The sequence below is a fragment of the Mobula hypostoma genome, chromosome 5 (genome assembly GCF_963921235.1).
Source record: "Mobula hypostoma chromosome 5, sMobHyp1.1, whole genome shotgun sequence".
NCBI classification, from domain to species: Eukaryota; Metazoa; Chordata; class Chondrichthyes; order Myliobatiformes; family Myliobatidae; genus Mobula; species Mobula hypostoma.
The window spans coordinates 196208208-196229573 of record NC_086101.1 but is presented as its reverse complement, the minus strand read 5'-3'; the positions used below and the strand labels follow the sequence as shown (position 1 = coordinate 196229573).

At 50.0% G+C, this 21366-nt stretch overlaps 2 protein-coding genes across 5 annotated transcripts in view; both read left to right on the top strand.

The window, feature by feature from the left end:
* LOC134346398 (interleukin-7 receptor subunit alpha-like) overlaps nt 1-7912 on the top strand; it is a 53119-nt gene extending 45207 nt beyond the window's left edge. Inside the window, exons 6-7 of one of the 2 annotated variants that reach the window (XM_063047757.1) lie at nt 1098-1173; nt 6257-7912. In XM_063047757.1, the coding sequence (XP_062903827.1) occupies nt 1098-1173; nt 6257-6700 (520 nt within the window). In that variant the 3' untranslated portion in view covers nt 6701-7912. The remainder of the gene's footprint in view (nt 1-1097; nt 1174-6256) is intronic. The other variant, XM_063047756.1, reaches the window with a different exon arrangement.
* Nucleotides 7913-10151: 2239 nt separating this feature from the next.
* cplane1 (ciliogenesis and planar polarity effector 1) overlaps nt 10152-21366 on the top strand; it is a 328946-nt gene continuing 317731 nt past the window's right edge. Inside the window, exons 1-2 of one of the 3 annotated variants that reach the window (XM_063049649.1) lie at nt 10152-10243; nt 18292-18400. In XM_063049649.1, the coding sequence (XP_062905719.1) occupies nt 18320-18400 (81 nt within the window). In that variant the 5' untranslated portion in view covers nt 10152-10243; nt 18292-18319. Of the gene's footprint in view, nt 10244-16588; nt 16729-18291; nt 18401-21366 lie in introns of those variants that run through there. The other 2 variants (XM_063049647.1, XM_063049648.1) reach the window with 2 other exon arrangements.

Genomic DNA, 21366 nt, shown 5'->3' with positions numbered 1-21366 from the left:
CACTGAATCCCTCCCACTGCCCACTGACTCCCCAAACCCACCGAAATCCTTCCCTCAGCCCACTGACTCCCGAAACCCACCAAAATCCTTCCCTCAGCTCACTGACTCCCCAAACCCACCAAAATCCTTCCCTCAGCCCACTGACTCCCCAAACCCACCAAAATCCTTCCCTCAGCCCACTGACTCCCCAAACCCACCGAAATCCTTCCCTCAGCCCACTGACTCCCCAAACCCACCAAAATCCTTCCCTCAGCTCACTGACTCCCCAAACCCACCAAAATCCTTCCCTCAGCCCACTGACTCCCCAAACCCACCAAAATCCTTCCCTCAGCCCACTGACTCCCCAAACCCACCAAAATCCTTCCCTCAGCCCACTGACTCCCCAAACCCACCGAAATCCTCCCTCAGCCCACTGACTCCCCAAACCCACCAAAATCCTTCCTCAGCCCACTGACTCCCCAAACCCCTCTTTCGGTATGTGGATGGGACCCGTGTGGGACTGTGTGTGGGACCTGCGTAGGCCTGTGTGGGTCTGTGGGTGGGACCCGTGGGACTACGGGTGGGAACCGTATGGACTGGTGGTGGGGGGCGTGTGGGAACTGTGTGGGTCTGTGTGTGGTACCTGTGTGGGAGAGTGGGTGGGGCTCATGTGGGATTGTGGTGGAAGCTGTGTGGGTCTTTGAAGGTCAGTGTGTGGGTCTGTGTGGGACAATGGGTAGGACCCATGTAGGATGGTGGGGGGAGTTCTGTGTGGGACAGTGGGTGGAATCTGTGTGGGTCTGTGTGTGGGACAGTGGGTGGGGCCCGTGTGGGATTATTGTGGGACCTGTGTGGGACAGCAGGTGGAATCTGTGAGGGACAGTGGGTGGGGCCCATGTGGGATTATGGTGTGACCTGTGTGGGACAGCGGGTGGAATCGGTGAGGGACAGTGGGTGGGGCCCGTGTGGAATGGTGGGTGGGATCTGTGTAGGACGGTGGGTGGGATTTGCGAGGGATGTTGGATGGGACCTGAGTGTAACAGTGAGTGGAACCTGTGTGGGACAGTAGTTAGGTCCCTCCTATCCACACTATGGCTGTTAATTTCTTCTCTTTCCAGGATCAAGCCTTATATTTGGCCTCAGATTCCCAACCCTAAGAAAGCTCAAAAACAGTTGTACACCAGCTCCAACAAGGTGAGTCCCAGTTGTCGTTTCTAAAGGCCTGGCTTCTTCAGAAATTTTATTAACATATCTTCAGATTATTTTTGTAGATCTCAAATTTGAACTTCCATCCTGTGTCCCGACACTCTCCTGCAGTGTTTACTGTTCCCAGGAGGCCTCCAGAGACACCTTATAACTTTACAAACCTCGATAAGCTCAGTCCTCAGCTTCCCTTACCCAGTGAGAACAAACCTAGACTGCGCAATCTCTCCTTTGAACCAAAGCTCTCATTCCAGGCACCCTCCTGGGGAGTCTCTCCTGCACTCTATTGCTGCCATGTTCCGTCCCGTAGTGCACTGACCAGAACAGTATCTGATACTCCCAGTGCAGTCAACCAATATTCCAACACACAGAACTCAGCAGGTCAGACACTGTCGTCTATGGAGGGGAATCAATAGTCATTTATTCCCCTCCATAGACACTGTCTGACCTGACGAGACTCTTTGTCAGGACTGGAGAGGAAGGGCAAACAAGCCAGAATATTGGGGTGGGGGGGGAGAGGAAGGAGTTCAAACCCTAAGGAGAAGTCACCTTGTCTTCCCCATCACCTGTCGGCTTGTGCTCTTTCTGCTCCCCCCCCCCACTTCTTATTCTTCCCCTTTCGTTTCCAATCCTGATGAAGGGTCTCAGCCCGAAATGTTGACTATTTATTCCCCTCCATAGATGCTGCCTGACCTGCGGAGTTCGACCAGCATTTTGTGTGTGTTCCTCAAGATTTCCAGCATCTGCAGAATCTATTGTGCTCCATGCCGTTGCAATGTGATATCCCAACTCCAATACTCAGTGCCTAGAGCTGTGAATGCAAACAGGCTAACTGTACCCTTCACCACCTTGTCTACCTGTGCCATCACCTTCAGGGAGCGATGAACTTGCACCCCAGAGTCTCTCTGTCATCAACACATTTCATCTCCTTCACAGACAGAAAATCTGCAAATGCTGGAAATCCAAGCAATAGACACGAAACGCTGGAGGAACTCAACAGGCCAGGCAGCATCTATGGAAAAAAGCACAGTTGACATTTCTTTCTTCCATGGCCTTCTATCCTCACCTATCAGACTCCCCCTTCTCCAGCCCTGTATCTCTTTCACCAATCAACTTCCCATCTATTTACTTCATCCTACCCCCTCCCAGTTTCTCTCTCCCCTCCACCCACCTTTTAAATCTCCTCCTCATCTTTTTTTTCCAGTCCTGCAGAAGGGTCTCGTCCGAAATGTCAACTGTACTCTTTTCCATAGATGCTGCCTGGCCTGCTGAGTTCTTCCAGCATTTTGTGTGTGCTGCTTCTCACCTCTTTGCCAGTTACTGTATATGTACAGAAAACTTAAAATGCATTACCTCACGCAAGTTGGGATGAACTACCATCCACCATCATTCTTCATAACTATCCCTCAGTTCTCTGTCGTTCTATCAGACAACTTATTTACTGTCTACGTCACCAACAGCTTTCACGCCGTCAGCAGACCTACCATTCACCTACACCCTGATACGAGATTGATCCCTGTGGTACAGACTTCCCAGCAGGGTAACCCTGCACTACTACTCTCCCCACTCTATCACCCAAACATTTACGATCTGTAGAATCATAGAGAGCTGTAGCACAGAAACAGGCCCTTCGGCCCATCTAGTCTGTGCCAAACTATTGGGATGTTAGGATGTTATGTTGAAGTTGTAGAAGACATTGGTGAGACCAAATTTGGAGTATTGTGTGCAGTTCTGGTCACCTACCTACGGGGAAGACATCTACAAGATTGAAAGAGTTCAGAGAAAATTTACAAGGATATTGCCTTGTCCTTGTCCCATTGACCTTTACCTGGGTCAAAGCCTTCCATATCCCTCATCCATGTACCGAGCCAAATTTCTCTTAAATGTTGAAATCAACCTGTATTTCTCCATTTCCGCTGGCAGCTTTTCCCATATTTTCACCACCCTCTGCGTGAAGCTTCCCCTCATGCTTCCCTTAAACTTTTCACCTTTCACCCTTAACCCATGACCTTTAGTTGTAGTCTCACCGGACTTCAGTGAAAAATGCCTGTTTACCTTTATCCTATCTGTACCACTCATAATCTTGTATACCTCTATCAAATCTTCCATCAGCCTTCTTTATTCTAGGGAATAATGTTCTAACCTATTCAACATTTTCCTACAACTCAAGTCCTCAAGCTCCAACAACATCCTTGTAAATTTAATAAGATATCTTCCCTGTACGTAGATGACCAGAACCGCACACAAACTCCAAATTTGGTCCCACCAGTGTTATACAACTTCAACATCACATCTCAACTCATGTATTCAATGCGCCAGAAGCTTTCTTTATGACCCTTTCTACCTGTGACGCCGCTTTCTAGGAATTATGGACCTGATTACCAGATCCAGTTTTGCCAACACATCTCAGATCCTCTGGCCCAGTCCACACGGGAACTTGTCAAAAGCCTTTCTACACTCCACTTAAAGTCCCATCTCTCGGAGTCAACAACAACTGGTGTGAGGCCCGCCAGCCTGTAGCTTCCAGGCGTATCCGTTTTTCTTGTGAATGCTGCTTATATGATGCAATGTGCAGATTTGCTCTGCAGACTTGTTTTGCTACAAAACAAATTTCATGATGTATGTCGGTGATAATAATCCTGATTCATTGCACATGACAATAAACTCAATTTGACACCCGCTTCCTTCACTTCCTGATCAAACCTTCAACAGCCTTAATTAACTAAACTTCCCCAATCTTATCACCCCTGTGTCTTACTCTCAGTTACATGCTGAATCTCAACTCTTGCTACCTTGCCCATAAACACCTCCATTTATCAGACATGCTTTCAACAACAGCCAGACCGTAAGAGATCGGAGCAGAATTAGGCTGTTCATCCCACCGGGGCTGATTTATTATCCCTTTCACCCACGTTCCCCTGCCTTCTCCCCATAAACTTTGACTCTCTTAATAATCAAGAATCTATTAACCTTGCCTTTGAATACACCCAGTGACTTGGCCTTCACAACCGCCTGTGGCAATGAATCCCACACATCGACCATCCCTCCTCATCACTGTTCTAAATGGACATGGCTCTGTTCTGAGGCCGTACCCTCTGGTCCTAGGCTCTCCCACTGTAGAAAACACCCTCTGCACGTCCAGTCTATCTGGGCCTTTCAGTAGGAATTTCCGTTGAGCAGATGCTCCCATCCCACCCCCTCCCAGATATTGTCCTATGACTGGAATCGGCCTTCCCCCTTCGTCTCGAGGACCAGCCTCATTTCTTTTCCTGACTGTCCCTGGAGCTCTGAATCAGCCCTACACTGTCCCTGGCCTTCAATCAGAATCAGGTTTAATATCACCGGCAAATTTTGTGAAATTTTTTGTTTTTGCAGCAGTACATTGCAATACATAATAATTAAAACTATAAATTATAGTAAGAAATACATATAAATTATATCAAATAAATAGAGCAAATGGAGAGCAAAAAAAAGGAAAAAATAGTGAGGTAGCGTTCATTGTATATTCAGATGTCTGATAGCTGAGGGAAAGAACCATTCCTGATGCACTGAGTTCAAAGTTCAAAGTAAATTTTATTACTAGCCTATGTTTGCAGTATGTTACCACAGACAACCCCTGAGATTCATTTTCCTGTGGCAAATCTATAGAATAGTAACGATAACAGGATCAATGAAAGACCACAAGACAAAGGAGCAGAAGTCAGCCATTCAGCCCATCGAGTCTGCTCCGCCATTTTATCATGAGCTGATCCATTCTCCCACTTAGTCCCATTCCCCCGCCTTCTCGCCATAACCTTTGATGCCCTGGCTACTCAGATACCTATCAATCTCTGCCTTAAATACACCCAATGACTTGGCCTCCACTGCCGCCCATGGCAACAAATTCCATAGATTCACCACCCTCTGACTAAAAAAATTAGAAAGATCAAGTAGAATGCAGAAGACAACAAACTGCATACACTAATATATATAAATAGCAATAAATAACAAGATAGAGTCTGTAAAGTGAGATTACTAATTCAATAATTAAGGGAACAATTCAACAGATGTGCAAGTGAGTGTAGTTATCCCCTTTAGTTCAAGAGCCTGATGGTTGAGGGGTAGGCACTGCTCCTGAACCTGAGGCTCCTATACCTTCTTCCTGATGGCAGCTGTGAGAAAAGAGCATGGCCTGGGTGCGGGGATCTCTGATGATGGATGCTGCTTTCCTACGACAGTGTTTCATGTAAATGTGCTCAGTGGTTGGGAGGGCTTTACTCATGATGTACTAGGCTGAAACCACTACTTTTTGTTCAAAGGCATTGGTGTTCCCAATACCAGGCCGTGATACAGCCAGTCAATACACTCTCCATTACACATCTATAGAAGCTTGTCCAAGTTTTTGATATCGTACCAAATCTCTGTCAGACATCCCACCCTGCAAAAACTCATTTCAGGGAGGTAGCACCATCAATTTGCGGGAGACTTCCGGGAGAGGTGGGATGTCTGCAATAGAGTAGCTCCTTAGCAGCTGGCCAGCTAGTTTAAATAACGTTAGCTATGCTAATGAACGAATAACACCTGTTAAACTCACCTCAACATGTCGTTTACAGTCTTAACCCACCATGGGCAATAGAAAAGTCACTGTTGCAAACAGTGCGGCGAGCAACACTGTCATTATGTTGACCCCTATTAGGCAGGGGTACACCTTAGTGTAGTCTGGGGTGACGTACGGTTTATATTTTTTTTGGAACACTCTGCCATGGCGCGCTCTCGCTTGCTCGCTCTCTCTCTTGCTGGCTCTCAAAAAAATTGATTTCCGTGATATTGTATATAATTTGCGGGCATCAGGGAGCCAGTATTAATATGCGGGAGACTCCCGGAAGTTCTGGGAGAGGTGGGATGTCTGCTCTGTGGACTCATAAGGAAGTAGAGGCCCTGTTGTGCTTTCTTCGCAATTGCACTTACATGGTGGGTCTTCGGGCTCCTGTACCTCCCCCTCGATGGCGGCAGTGAGAAGCAAGAGTCCTCCGACAGCCCTGACATCTGGTACAGTGGGTCCCACGTGGCACTGAGCATCCCGTTTCTGTTGCAGGCGGCAGAGGTGAGCTTTGACCCCGGCCACTTCCTGGAGGTGACGGAGAACAGGGTGGACATGATGGCAGTGAAGGGGGTGTGGCCCTGGCACTGCTACCCCTACCCAGATCTGCCCACGGAGACGGCTGGAGATGGCAGCCCCGACCCGGAGAGGAAACTGCTGATGCAGACTGCTGTGGAATCAGTGGATGGGCCGGATAGCACCTCAGACCAGGGCCAGCAGGACACCACAGGCCCCCAGGACGAGTGGGCCCAGCCTTCGGAACCGACGAGCTGCTTCTTGCCCTTCCCTGTGACCCAGGATCCCTCCCCGTGTGTACCAGATCACAGGAGACCTGCCGAGGCCCAGGCTGGGGGCCTGAACTGTCCCCTCACCCAGGTTCCTGCTCCCCCCTCTGACGAGTCATACATCACCATGTCAAACCTGTATAAGACACAGTGAGGGTGAGGGGCGCAGGGTCCATGCAGTCTGATCCCACAGACAGCTCACTCCCCAACACTCACAAAATGCTGGAGAAACTTAGCACATCAGGCAGCATCTATGCAGAGAGATAAACTGTTAACATTTTGGGGTGAAACCCTTCTTCTCCGGATTTCCAATATCTGCAGAGTCTCGTCTTTATCACTCCCCAGAGTCAGCTGCATGTGTGCATTTCAGAGGGTGGTATCCATTGCCCCCACATCTTCCTGGCCCAATACCCTGGGGTCCAGCGGCCCGGAAACTGCCCGAAGCATCTGACCACACCCCTTCCCACCAACACTGTAGCAGAGACCTGACCACAGGATCCTCACTGAGCTGCTAGCCAGAGGAGATATACCCATACCCATCCTCCAGTGAAGCCCCCACTCCCTGATCATCCCTACACCCTGTGTAGCCCAATCACCGGGACCCCGAATCTCACCCACTGAGCAGTGGTCCAGCCAATGAGTTTCAGAATAGCTTCCGCCCACTCTCCTTAACCTCCTCTTTCTGTAACCACTTTCCCACCTCCCCCCTCTCCGTAACCACCTCTGCCCCTCAGTACCTCTTCCCCAATCACCCTTTCCATACACCCTCCTCACCCTAACCACCCATTGTACACCCTCTGCAACCCCTCCTTCTCTTACCTCATCCCCTCCCCTCCCTCTTTCTCTGCACCCCCTCTCCGTTCCCTCCCTCTCTGCATCCCTACACCCACTTTTTCTGCTCCCCAACACCCTCCATTTGTCTACCTGTTCCCCCTCCCTCTACCTCTCCTACCAGCCTTCTATTCTCCACGCTCTTCCTCTTTGTCCCTACCCTCACCCTTTCCCCTCCCCCTCACACTCCCCACCCTGTCCTTCTCCCTCTCCCTGCCCCGTCCCTCTCCCTACCCTGTCCCTCCCTCTCCCCACCGTCCTTCCCTCTCCCCACTTTGTCCTTCTCTCTCCCTCTCTCGTCCCCTCGTTCGTGGCGTTTGCGTGATGTTCAGCACCAATACTCGACCTGTGTTCTGTCAGTAAGCAATAAAGACCTTCCACACCAGGCCAGTTGTACTTTGTTCTGTTGGACGTTGGTGTTCCAAAGCCACCCGTGTACTGCCAACCCCGTGGAGCAGGTGGGGACTCTGCAACCTCGGTCTAAGGGTGGACTGCAGACAGGATCTAGGGCTGGACCGATCACGGCAAGAGTCATACAGTAATGTTGGAGGGTTAGGGTGGATGGGGGAATGGGAGGTGTGGGTCGTTTGTCTGTGTTGTTCCAGGTCAGCGGGCAGCCCTCGCTGGGGCAGGTGAATCTGAATCTGAATCAGGTTTACGATCAAGGACATACGTCCTGAAATTTGTTGTGTTGTGACATCAGCAGATTGCAAGACATAAAAATATACCACAAATTACAGTAAAAAGTATATATTAAAAATTAAATAAGCAGTGCAAAAATAGAGGTAGTGTTCATTGGTTCTTTGTCCGCTGAGGAATCTGATGGTGCAGAGGAAGAAGCTGTACCTGAAACATCGAGTGTGGGCCTTCAGGCTCCTGTAGCTCCTCCCTGATGGTAGCAATGAGAAGAGGATGTGTCCTGCGTAATGGGGTCCTTAATGATGGATGCCGCCTTTTTGAGGCCTCGCCTTTTGAAAGTGTCCTGGACGCTGGGGAGGCGAGCGTCCATGAAGGGGATGGCTGAGGTTTTAACTTTCTGCAGCTTTTTCTGATCCTGTGCAGAGCCCCACTCTCCAAACCTAATGGTGCTGCAAATAGTTAGAATGCTCTCCGTGAGTGATAGGGAAGGGTTAAATAGGTTAGGACTTTACTCCCTGGAGTGTAGCAGAATGAGAAGAGATTTGATAAAGATATACAAAATGATATGAGAGTGTGGAACGAGCTGTCAGCGGAAATGGTGGATGTGGGTTTGATTTCAACGTTTAAGAGAAACTCGATGAGGTACATGGATGGGAGGAATATGGAGGGCGACGGTCCTGGTACAGGCCAGTGGGACAGGGCAGATTAACAGCCGGGCACAGAGCAGATGTCTGTTGTAGCATTCTGTGAGGCAAGGTCAAGGTTGAGGGATGGGATGGAGGAACGGGCGCGGAGGAGTGAAGAAGGGATGGGATGGAGGAATGGCGTGGAGGAGTGAAGAAGGGATGGGATGGAGGAACAGTGTGGAGGAGTGTAACGTTGAGGGATGGGAAGTGCCAGACATATCAGAGCTCTAAGCCATGTGTCACCATGGCAATCAGGGGCCCAGACTGAGGGAATGCTCCCTTCCCTCCTCCCAAAACAAGATGCCGGTGGAGGGAGAGTGGGACAGTGTGTCAGGCAACATTCTGCACCAGGACGGTCTGCTTAGCCCGCTGATCTCCTCCGGGAGTCAATGCGTCGCTCCGGGTTCCCAGTACCTGTAACTCCCACCCCCTGCACCGCAATCCCTGCCATCTCACCCAAATACTCCTCACCCGCCCCCTCCGTTTAACCCTTCCCGCACCTCACTGTCACCCACCAACACCAGCCACCACTCTTAAACCTCCCCACCCCCACCCAATCCCCCATTCCCCTTCCACAAACATCCACTTCCTGTCACGCCACCACCACCCTCTCCCTACTCCCAAATCTCCTCTCCCCACTCCCCTTCCCCCGCACACTCCACATTCCCTGCCCCCCCACACTCCCCATTCCCTTCCCCCTCCCCACACTCCCCATTCTCTTCCCCCTCCTCCACACCCCCATTCCCTCTCCCTCCCCCATACTCCCCATTCCCTCCCCCACACCCCCATTCTCTCCCCCACACCCCTATTCCCTCCCCTCTCCCCCACACTCCCCATTCCATTCCCCCTCCCCACACTCCCCATTCCCTTCCCCCTCCCTCCCCCATACTCCCCATTCTCTCCCCCACACTCCCCATTCCCTCCCCCACACTCCCCATTCTCTCCCCCACACTCCCCATTCCCTTCCCCCTCCCCCACACTCACCATTCCCTTCCCCCTCTTCCACACTCCCTATTCTCTCCCCCCTCCCCACATTCCCCATTCTCTGCCCCCACACTCCTCATTCTCTCCCCCACACTCCCCATTCCCTTCCCCCCCCACATTCCCCATTCTCTGCCCCCACACTCCTCATTCCCTCCCCACACTCCCCATTCCCTTCCCCCTCCCCCACATTCCCCATTCTCTCCCCCCACACTCCCCATTCCCTTCCCCCTCACTCCCCATTCCCTTCCCCCTCACTCCCCATTCCCTTCCCCCTCCCCACACTCCCCATTCTCTCCCCTCCCCCACACTCCCCATTCCCATTCCCTCCCCCTCCCCCACACTCCCCATTCCCATTCCCTTCCCCCTCCCCCACACTCCCTCTCGCTCATCCACCCCTGCCCGTCACCCACCCGGCAACACCACCTTCTGCCCACCCCCAGTCCTCCCGTCACTGGTCCTCCGGCGGGTTCCCGGCGACGCTCTTGCCCTGACGCACCGCCGGCTCGTTGGCGGTTGCCAGGCTGACTCCCTCCCGCCGGAGAGGTTGCGAGGCGGCGGTGAGTCGGCGGGAGGACCGAGGGTGCGGGAGGGGAGACGGGAGGACTGAGGGTGCGAGGGGGCACTCGGGGGTTTGGGTGGGGAGATGGGCGATCGGAACTCCCACCAACCCCCGGATCTGCCGTTACCCCTCCCCCGTACCCCTGCAATCCCAATGCACAGCCCGGAATTCCGGTACTCCCCACCCTATCCCATTCCCTGTCCTCACCCTCCATTCCCACCCAGATACCCACCTCTGTTCTGCAAACCCCATATCCTTTCTCTCCCACAGATTCCCGTCTCCCCTCTCCAACCCCTGATCTCCTGTCTCCCCCTCGATCTTCCCAGATCCCGTCTCCCTTCTCAGTCGGAGAGATTTTCCGTCTCACCTCGAAGCCCTTGAATCTCTCTTCCCTCTCCACCTGCCAGATCCTCATTTCTGTTCTGCATGTTCCAGATCCCCTGTCTCTCCCACAGATCTGCTGTCTCTTCTTTCCAACCTCCCGATCCCTGTCTCCCCTCTCCACCCCCTGATTCCCTGTCTCCCCAGTCCACCTCCTGATCCCCTGTCTCCCCTCTCCACCCCGATCCCTTGTCTCCCCTCTCCACCCCCATCTCCTGTTTCCCCTCTCCACCCCCCAGATCCCGACTCCCCTCTCCAACCCCAAATTCCCTGGCCTCCCCTCCCCAAACCCAGATCATCTGTGTCCCCTACACCTCCCTCAAGATCCCCATCTCCCCTTTCTACAGATCCCCTGTCTCCCCTCTCCACCCCAGATCCTGTCTCCCCTCTCCACCCCAGATCCTGTCTCCCCTCTCCATCCCCACATCCTGTTTCCCTTCTCCATCCCCAGATCCTGTCTCCTCTCTCCATCCCCAGATCCCGTTTCCCCTCTCCATCCCCTAGATCCCATTTTTCCTCTCCATCCCCAGATCCCCTGTCTCTCTTGTCTCTTAAGAAGATAAGAACGTAAGAAATAGGAGCAGGAGTCGGCCGTCTGGCCCATCGAGCCTGCTCCGCCATTCAATCGCTGATCTGGCCACGGACTCATCTCCACCTACCTGCCTTTTCCCCATAACCCTTAACCCTTAATTCCTCTACTATGCAAAAATCTATCCAACGCTGTCTTAAATATATTTTCTGAGGTAGCCTCCACTGCTTCATCGGGCAGGGAATTCACAGATTCACCCTTCTCTGGGAAAAGCAGTTCCTCCTCATCTCCGTTACAAATTAGCCAGAAAAAGCAGCTCACCTGAGGACTTGGAGAAATTCAGAGTCCAGCCGAGGAGGACAAAGGGCTTAATTAGGAAAGGGAAAAAAGATTATGACAGAAAGCTGGTAGGGAACATAAAAACTGACTGTAAAAGCTTTTATAGATATGTGAAAAGAAAAAGATTGGTTAAGACAAATGTAGGTCCCTTACAGTCAGAAACAGGTGAATTGATCGTGGGGAACAAGGACATGGCAGACCAATTGAATAACTACTTTGGTTCTGTCTTCACTAAGGAGGACATAAATAATCTAACGGAAATAGTAGGGGACCGAGGGTCTAGTGAGATGGAAGAACTGAGGGAAATACATGTTAGTAGGGAAGTAGTGTTAGGTAAATTGAAGGAATTAAAGGCAGATAAATCCCCAGGGCCAGATGGTCTGCATCCCAGAGTGCTTAAGGAAGTAGCCCAAGAAATAGTGGATGCATTAGTGATAATTTTTCAAAACTCTTTAGATTCTGGATTAGTTCCTGAGGATTGGAGGGTGGCTAATGTAACCCCGCTTTTTAAAAAAGGAGAGAGAGAGAAACTGGGGAATTATAGACCGGTTAGCCTGACATCGGTGGTGGAGAAAATGCTAGAGTCAGTTATCAAAGATGTGATAACAGCACATTTGGAAAGTGGTGAAATCATCAGACAAAGTCAGCATGGATTTGTGAAAGGAAAATCATGTCTGACGAATCTCATAGAATTTTTTGAGGATGTAACTAGTAGAGTGGATAGGGGAGAACCAGTGGATGTGGTATATTTAGATTTTCAAAAGGCTTTTGACAAGGTCCCACACAGGAGATTAGTGTGCAAACTTAAAGCACACGGTATTGGGGGTAAGGTATTGGTGTGGGTGGAGAATTGGTTAGCAGACAGGAAGCAAAGAGTGGGAATAAACGGGACCTTTTCAGAATGGCAGGCAGTGACTAGTGGGGTACCGCAAGGCTCAGTGCTGGGACCCCAGTTGTTTACAATATATATTAATGACTTAGACGAGGGAATTAAATGCAGCATCTCCAAGTTTGCGGATGACACGAAGCTGGGCGGCAGTGTTAGCTGTGAGGAGGATGCTAAGAGGATGCAGGGTGACTTGGATAGGTTAGGTGAGTGGGCAAATTCATGGCAGATGCAATTTAATGTTGATAAATGTAAGGTTATCCACTTTGGTGGCAAAAACAGGAAAACAGATTATTATCTGAATGGTGGCCGATTAGGAAAAGGGGAGGTGCAACGAGACCTGGGTGTCATTATACAACAGTCATTGAAAGTGGGCATGCAGGTACAGCAGGCGATGAAAAAGGCGAATGGTATGCTGGCATTCATAGCAAGAGGATTCGAGTACAGGAGCAGGGAGATACTACTGCAGTTGTACAAGGGTTTGGTGAGACCACACCTGGAGTATTGTGTGCAGTTTTGGTCCCTTAATCTGAGGAAAGACATTCTTTCCATAGAGGGAGTACAAAGAAGGTTCACCAGATTGATTCCTGGGATGGCAGGACTTTCATATGATGAATGACTGGATCGACTAGGCTTATACGTTGGAATTTAGAAGATTGAGGGGGGATCTTACTGAAACGTATAAAATCCTAAAAGGATTGGACAGGCTAGATGCAGGAAGATTGTTCCTTATGTTGGGGAAGTCCAGAACGAGGGGTCACAGTTTGAGGATAAAGGGGAAGCCTTTTAGGACCGAGATGAGGAGAAACTTCACACAGACAGTGGTGAATCTGTGGAATTCTCTGCCACAGGAAACAGTTGAGGCCAGTTCATTGGCTATATTTAAGAGGGAGTTAGATATGGCCCTTGTGGCTAAAGGGATCGGGGGTATGGAGAGAAGGCAGGTACAGGGTTCTGATTTGGATGATCAGCCATGATTGTACTGAATGGCGGTGCAGGCTCGAAGGGCCGAATGGCCTACTCCTGCACCTATTTTCTATGTTTCTATGTTCAAAATCTACTCCCCCGAAATCTTGAGGCTATGTGCCCTAGTTCTAGTCTCACCTACTAGTGGAAACAACTTTTTTGCCTCTATCTTGTCTGTCCCTTTCATAATTTTATATGTTTCTACGAGATCTCCTCTCATTCTGAATTTCAGCAAGTACAGTCCCAGGTGACTCAGTCCCTCCTCATCTCTGGAATCAACCCTGTGAACCTTCTCTGCACCATGCAAATCTCCTATCTCCACCTTGCAAGTTCCATCTCTCCTCTCCAAACCCCAGATCCGCTGTCTTCCCCCCCCCACCACTTTCCCAGATCCTCTATCTCCCCTTTCCCACTCCCAAATCCTACCCTATCCACCTGTCTCCCATCTCCACCCCCAGATCTTCTGCCTCCCCTCTCCACCCCGACATCTCCTGTCTCCTCTCTCCACCTCACAGATCCTGTCTCTCTTCCCCAGCCCCCAGGTCTGCTGTTGCCCACCCCTCCTCCTTCCCAGATCCCTGTCACCCCTCTCCACCCCCCAACCCCCAGGCGATCCCCTGTCTCCACTCTCTAGCCTTACAGATTTGGCTCCCCTCTCCTGCCCTCAGATCCCCTGTGCCCCTCTTTGCCCCCGCCACCTCCAATCCCCAGTCTACCTGCTCCATCTCCCCAGTTCTCCTGTCTGCCTTCACCACCACCTCCCAGATCCCCATTCCCCTCCACTCTCCATCCCCTAGTTCCACTGTCTCCCCTATGCACCACCTGCTTCCCCTCCTCCTTCCCGATCCCATCTCCCCTCAGATCCCTTGACTCCCATCTTCACCACCCAGATCCCTTTTTTCCCGTCTCCATTGCAGATCCTGTCTCGTCTCCTCTCTCCACCCCTCAGATCCCCGTCTCCCATCTTCACCACCCAGATAGAAACCATAGAAAAACTACAGCACAGAAACAGGCCCTTTGGCCCTTCTTGGCTGTGCCGAACCATTTTCTGCCTAGTTCCACTGACCTGCACGCAGACCATATCCCTCCATACACCTCCCATCTATGTATCTGTCCAATTTATTCTTAAATGTTAAAAAAGAACCCGCACTTACCACCTCGTCTGGCAGCTCATTCCAGACTCCCACCACTCTCTGTGTGAAGAAGCCCCCCCCTAATGTTCCCTTTAAACTTTTCCCCCCTCACCCTTAACCCATGTCTTCTGGTTTTTTTCTCCCCTTGCCTCAGTGGAAAAAGCCTGCTTGCATTCACTCTATCTATACCCATCATAATTTTATATACCTCTATCAAATCTCCCCTCATTCTTCTATGCTCCAGGGAATAAAGTCCTAACCTATTCAACCTTTCTCTGTAACTGTGTTTCTCAAGCCCTGGCAACAGCCTTGTAAACCTCCTCTGCACTCTTTCAACCTTATTTATACCCTTCCTGTAATTTGGCGACCAAAACTGAACACAATACTCCAGATTCGGCCTCACCAATGCCTTATACAACCTCATCATAACATTCCAGCTGTTATACTCAATACTTCGATTAATAAAGGCCAATGTACTAAAAGCTTTCTTTACGACCCTATCTACCTGTGACGCCACTTTTAGGGAATTTTGTATCTGCATTCCCAGATCCCTCTGTTCTACTGCACTTCTCAGTGTCTTATCATTAACCCTGTGTGTTCTACCTTGGTTTGTCCTTCCAACGTGCAATACCTCGCACTTGTCTGTATTAAACTCCATCTGCCATTTTTCAGCCCATTTTTCCAGCTGGTCCAAGTCCCTCTGCAGGCTCTGAAAACCTTCCTCACTGACTACTACACCTCCAATTTTTGTATCATCAGCAAATTTGCTGATCCAATTTACCACATTATCATCCAGATCATTGATATAGATGACAAATAACAATGGACCCAGCACTGATCCCTGTGGCACACCACTAGTCACAGGCCTCCACTCGGAGAAGCAATTCTCTACTACCACTCTTTGGCTTCTTCCATTGAGCCAATGTCTAATCCAATTTACCACCTCTCCATGTATACCTAGCGGCTGAATTTTCCTAACTAACTTCCCATGCGGGACCTTGTCAAAGGCCTTACTGAAGTCCATGTAGACAATATCCACTGCCTTCCCTTCATCCACTTTCCTGGTAACCTCCTCGAAAAACTCCAATAGATTGGTCAAACAGAGATCTCCCATCTCCCCTGTCTCCATTGCAGAAACCGTCTTGTCTCCTCTCTCCACCTCTCAGATCCCTGTCTCCCATCTTCACCACTCAGATCCCTGTCTCCCATCTTCACCACCCAGATCCCTTGTCTCCTATCTTCACCACTCAGATCCCCATCTCCCATCTTCACCACCCAGATCCCCTGTCTTCCATCTTCACCACCCAGATCCCTTGTCTCCCATCTTCACCACCCAGATCCCCTGTCTCCCATTTTCACCACCCAGATCCCTTGTCTCCCCTCTCCACTCTCGAGATCCTCTCTTGCCTCTCCACCCCTGAGTTTCCCTGTCTCTCTACACCACTCCCTGGATCCCATCACCCACCTTCATCCCTCCAAATTCCATTTCCCCACACCACCCCCCAGATCCCCTGTCTTCCCTCTCCTCTCCCCCAGATCCCCTGTCTCCCCCTCCTCTCCCCCCAGATCCCCTGTCTCCCCTCTCCTCTACCCCCCAGATCCCCTGTCTCCCCTCTCCTCTCCCCCCAGATCCCCTGTCTTCCCTCTCCTCTCCCCAGTTCCCCTGTCTCCCCTCTCCTCTCCCCCAGATCCCCTGTCTCCCCTCTCTTCTCCCCTCCCCCAGATCCCCTGTCTCTCCTCTCCTCTCCCCCAATATCCCCTCTCCCCTCTCCTCTCCCCCCAGATCCCCTGTCTCCTCTCCCCCCCAGATCCCCTGTCTCCCCTCTCCTCCCCCCCAGATCCCCTGTCTCCCCTCTCCTCTCCCCCCCAGATCCCCTGTCTCCCCTCTCCTCTCCCCCCAGATCCCCTGTCTCCCCTCTCCTCTCCCCCCCAGATCCCCTGTCTCCTCTCCCCCCCAGATCCCCTGTCTCCCCTCTCCTCTCCCCCCCAGATCCCCTGTCTCCCCTCTCCTCTCCCCCCAGATCCCCTGTCTCCCCTCTCCTCTCCCCCTATCCCCTGTCTCCCCTCTCCTCTCCCCCAGATCCCCTGTCTCCCCTCTCCTCTCCCCCCCAGATCCTCGGACTCTAGTTTCAGAGCCAGACACACAGATTGCTGGAGGAACTCTGCAGGCCGGACAGCATCCATGGAAGTGAATAAACGGTCGATGTTTTGGACCGGGAAGAGAAAGGGAAGATTTTCAGAATAATAAGGTGCATAAGCCAGAAGGTGACAGATGAAGCCAGATGGGTGGGGGAAGGAGGATGAACTAAGATACTGTGATGTGATAGGCAAGTGAGGAGAAGTAGTAAAGGGCTGGAGAGAAAGGAATCTTTTCGCAAAGTTGACCATGGGAGAAAGGGAAGGGGAAGGGGAAGGGGATCCAGTGGGAGGTGATAGGCAGTTGAGGAAAAGAGGTAAGAGGCCAGAGTAGGGAATTGAAGAAGAGGGAAGGGGGAGAGAAAAGATTGCTGGAAGTTGGATGTTCATGCTTTCAGCCTGGAGGCTACCTAGACAGAATATGAGGTGTTGCCCCTCATTGAGAGTGGTCTCATTGTGAAAGAGGACTTGGAATGGAAATGTGGATTGGAATTGAAATGTTTGGCCACTGGGAATTCTTGCTTTAGTGGATGAAGTTGCTCTTGTGCAGGTGCTCGGCCATTTCAAAGTTGAGATGGACATTTGAACCTCAGGTATGTGGGGAGAGTGAGAAGTCACACTGAAGTCAAGGTTAGATAGGCCATCACCTTGTTATATGGGAAAGCAGGCCTGAGAGCCGGACGGCATCAGTGGGAAAACATTCCAATGCTTGAAGGAAGGTAAAGCCCCAGAGGAAAGTGGGTGCTGGTGTTTGAGGTCCACCGCCCCAGCCCAGGATATCACTGCAGGAGGTCCTCAGTAGAGTGTCCTAGGCCCAGCCATCTTCATCAGTGACCTTCCCCCCATCAGAACGTCAGACGTGGGGATGTTCACTGCTGATTGCCCAGCTGCAGCAGGTAAGGAAGGCATGAGGCCTGGTCAGTGAGAGCTGGCTTGGCAGTGACTTGAATGAAGGGCTTCTGCAGAATATGACCAGCATTTAAAACCCATTCCATCAGCTGTGAGAGAACTGGAAACCAGCCTTTCAGCCACCTGTCATGTAGAACTCAGCACAGTACAGGCACTTCAGCCCATGATGTTGTGCCGACCTTTTAACCCACTTTAAGATCAATCTAGCCCTTTCCTCCCACATAGCCCTCCATTTTCCTTCCATCCGTGTGCCTATCCAAGAATCCCTAATGTATCTGCTTCCACCAACACTCCTGGCAAGGTGTTCCACTTTCTGTAAAACAATCTGACTTCGACATCCCCTCTTATACTTTCTTCCAAACACCTTAAAATTATGCTCCTTTGTATTAGCCATTTCTGCCCTTGGAGAAAGGTGCTGGCTGCCAACTTGATCTATGCCTTTTATCTCATACACCAATATTTTCACCTCTCATCCTCCTTCTCACCAAAGAGCTTGTTTAATTGTACAAGACACGCTCTCCAATCTAGGCAGTAGCCTGGTAAATCTCTGTACCCTCTCTAAAACTTCCTCATCTCTTTTGTAATGAGGGAACATGTCTGCTGAACAGGAAGATCTCAGAGACATTTCCCTGCCTTTCAGTGAAGAAGCAGATAAACTCTCGTCTCAGTTGGAACGAGGACAGAATTTGTAGGTGTACTGAGTGTGTGGCCTCTCAGTGCAGAGGGGTGAAGGTATTTGTGTGACAGTGGTTGTGATTCCATTTCAGAGCCTGACAGAGTTGTTCCTTTTGCATCATGAACCTTAAACTAGAGGTGCTTCTGTCTGCCAGCATTAAGCAGAAGAAACCTTGGCCACGCCTGCACTGGATTGGACAGGTGAGCAGTTTGACCGTGCTCTCTCCTGCCTGTAATTCTCTCCATTTAAGCATTAGCTTTTATTTCTCACATGTACATCAAACCAAATCATCAAAGATGTGCTGGGGCAGCCCATTAGTGTTAAGCCCATAAGATATAGGAGCAGAAGCAGGCCATTCAGCCCATCGAGTCTGCTCCGCCATTCAATCATGGGCTGATCCAATTCTTCAAGTCATCCCCACTCCCCTGTCTTCTCCCCATACCCTTTGATGCCCTGGCTAATCAAGAACCGATCTATCTCTGCCTTAAATATACCCAATGACTTGGCCTCCACAGCCGCTTGTGACAACAAATTCCACAGATTTCCCACCCTCTGACTAAAGTAACTTCTCCACGTCTCAGTTCTAAAAGGATGTCCTTCAATCCTGGGGTCGTGCCCTCTTGTCCTAGAATCCCCTACCATGGGAAATAACTTCATTATATCTAATCTGTTCAAGCCTTTTAACATTTGGAATGTTTCTATGTGATCTCTCTTCATTCTCCTGAAGTCCAGGTAATTCACCCCAAGAGCTGCCAGACATTCCTCATACAGTAACCCTTTCATTCCTGGAATCATTCTCGTGAATCTTCTCTGAACCCTCTCCAATCTCAGTGTATCCTTTCTAAGATAAGGAGCCCAAAACAGCACATGATACTCCAAGCATAGTGTTGAAATGCTTCCTGCGCCAACATAGCAGCTCACAACTCACTAACCCTAAACCGTATGTCTTTGCAATGTGGGAGGAAACAGGAGCACCCAGATGAAACTCATAAGGTTATCGGGAGAAAGTACTCGGATTTCTGGCCAAGATTGCAGATGATACAAAGATTAGTGGAGGGGCATGTAGTGTTGAGTCTACAGAAGGACTTAGACAGATTAGGAGAATGGCAAAGTAGTGGCAGATGGAATAGACTAGAAAAGTGTATGGTCATACACTTGGATAGAAGGAATAAAGTCATAGATTATTTTCTAAGTGAGGATAAAACTTAAAAATCCAAGGTGCAAAGGGACCTGGGAGACCTTGTGCAGGATTTCATAAAAGTTAATTTGTAAGTTGAGTCGGTGGTGAGGAAGGCAAATACAATGTTAGCATTCATTTCAAGAGGAATAGAATATAAAAATAATGTAATGCCGAGACTTTATAAGGCACTGGTCAACCACACAGAGTATTGTGAGCAGTTTTTTTTAGATTATGAGGACATGCTGTCCTCTTTTATTGTCATTTAGTAATGCATGCATTAAGAAATGATACATTATTTCCTCTGGTGTGATATCACAGAAACACAGGACAGACCAAGACTGAAAAACTAACAAAACCACATAATTATAACATATAGTTACAACAGTGCAACAATAGCATAACTTAATGAAGAACAGGCCATGGGCACAGAAAAAAAGTTCAAAGTCTCTCGAAAGTCCCACATCTCACGCAGACGGGAGAAGGAAGAAAACTCTCCCTGCCATGCCCGACCACAATCCCACTGTGAGTCGCCTGAAAACTTTGAGCCACCGTTCAGCCCTCCGACACCGAGTACTAAGCACCATCTCTGCCAAAAGCTTCGACCCCAGCCTCGGTCACCAGCAGCAGGCAAAACCGGGGATTTTGGGGCCTTCCCTCCGGAGATTCTCAATTGCACAGTAGCAGCGGCAGCAAACCGGGCGTTTCAGAAGTTTTCTCCAGATGTTCCTCTGTGCTTCTCACACCTATCTCCATCAAATCAGAATTGTGCATGGCACCCTACTTGCAAATATGATATCACTTCACTGGAGAGCTGCGCGCACTGCATCGCGCTGCCATCTTCTCCTCGCAACCGCCACAGTTTGGTCCACTTATCTAAGAAAAGATATGTTGGCATTGGAGAGGGTCCAGAGGAGGTTCACAAGAATGATTCTAGGAATGAGTGAGTTAATTTATGAGGAGCATTTAGCAGCTTTGGGCCTATACTCACTGGAGTTTAGAAGAATGAGGGGGGGATCTCATTGAAATCTATTGAATATTGAAATGCCTAGATAGAGTAGATTTGAAAAGTATGTTTCCTATCGTATGGGAGTCTAGGACCAGATGGCACAGTCTAGAGATATGTCCATTTAAAACAGAGGTAAGACCATAAGATATAGGAACAGAATTAGGCTATTCAGCCCATCGAGCCTGCTCCTCCATTCCATCATGGCTGCTCCCAGATCCCACTCAGCCCCATACACCTGCCTTCTCGCCATGTCCTTTGATGTCCTGACTGATCAGAAAACGATCAACTTCTGCCTTAAGTATGCTCACGGGATTGGCCTCCACCGCAGTCTGTGGCAGAGCATTCCACAGATTCACTACACTCTGCCTAAAAATTTCCTCCTTACTTCTGTACTAAAAGGTCACCCCCCGATTCTGAGGCTGTGCCCTTTAGTTCTGGATACCCCCACCATAGGAAACATGCTCTCCACATCCACCTTTTCTGGTTCTTTCAACATTCAGTAGGTTTCAATGAGATCCCCCACCCCACATTCTTCTAAATCTCAGTGACTACAGGCCCAAAGCTGCCGAATGCTCCTCATATGTTAACCCCTTCATCCCCGGAGTCATCCTTGTGAAATTCCTCTGGACTCTCTCCAGTGACTACACATCCTTTCTGAGACATGGGGCCCAAAACTGTTGTCAGTACTCTAAATGTGGCCTGACTAGTGTCTTATAAAGCCTCAGCATTATCTCCTTGCTTTTATATTCTATTCCCCTTGAAATAAATGCCAACATTGCATTTGCCTTCTTTACCACAGACTCAACCTGTGAATTAACCTTCTGGGAGTCTTGCACGAGGACTCCTAAGTCCTTCTGCACCTCTGATGTTTGAACCTTCTCCCCATTTAGATAATAGTCTGCACTATTGTTCCTTTTACCATAGTGCATTATCATGTGTTTCCCAACACTGTATCCCATCTGTCATTCTTCCAATTTGTC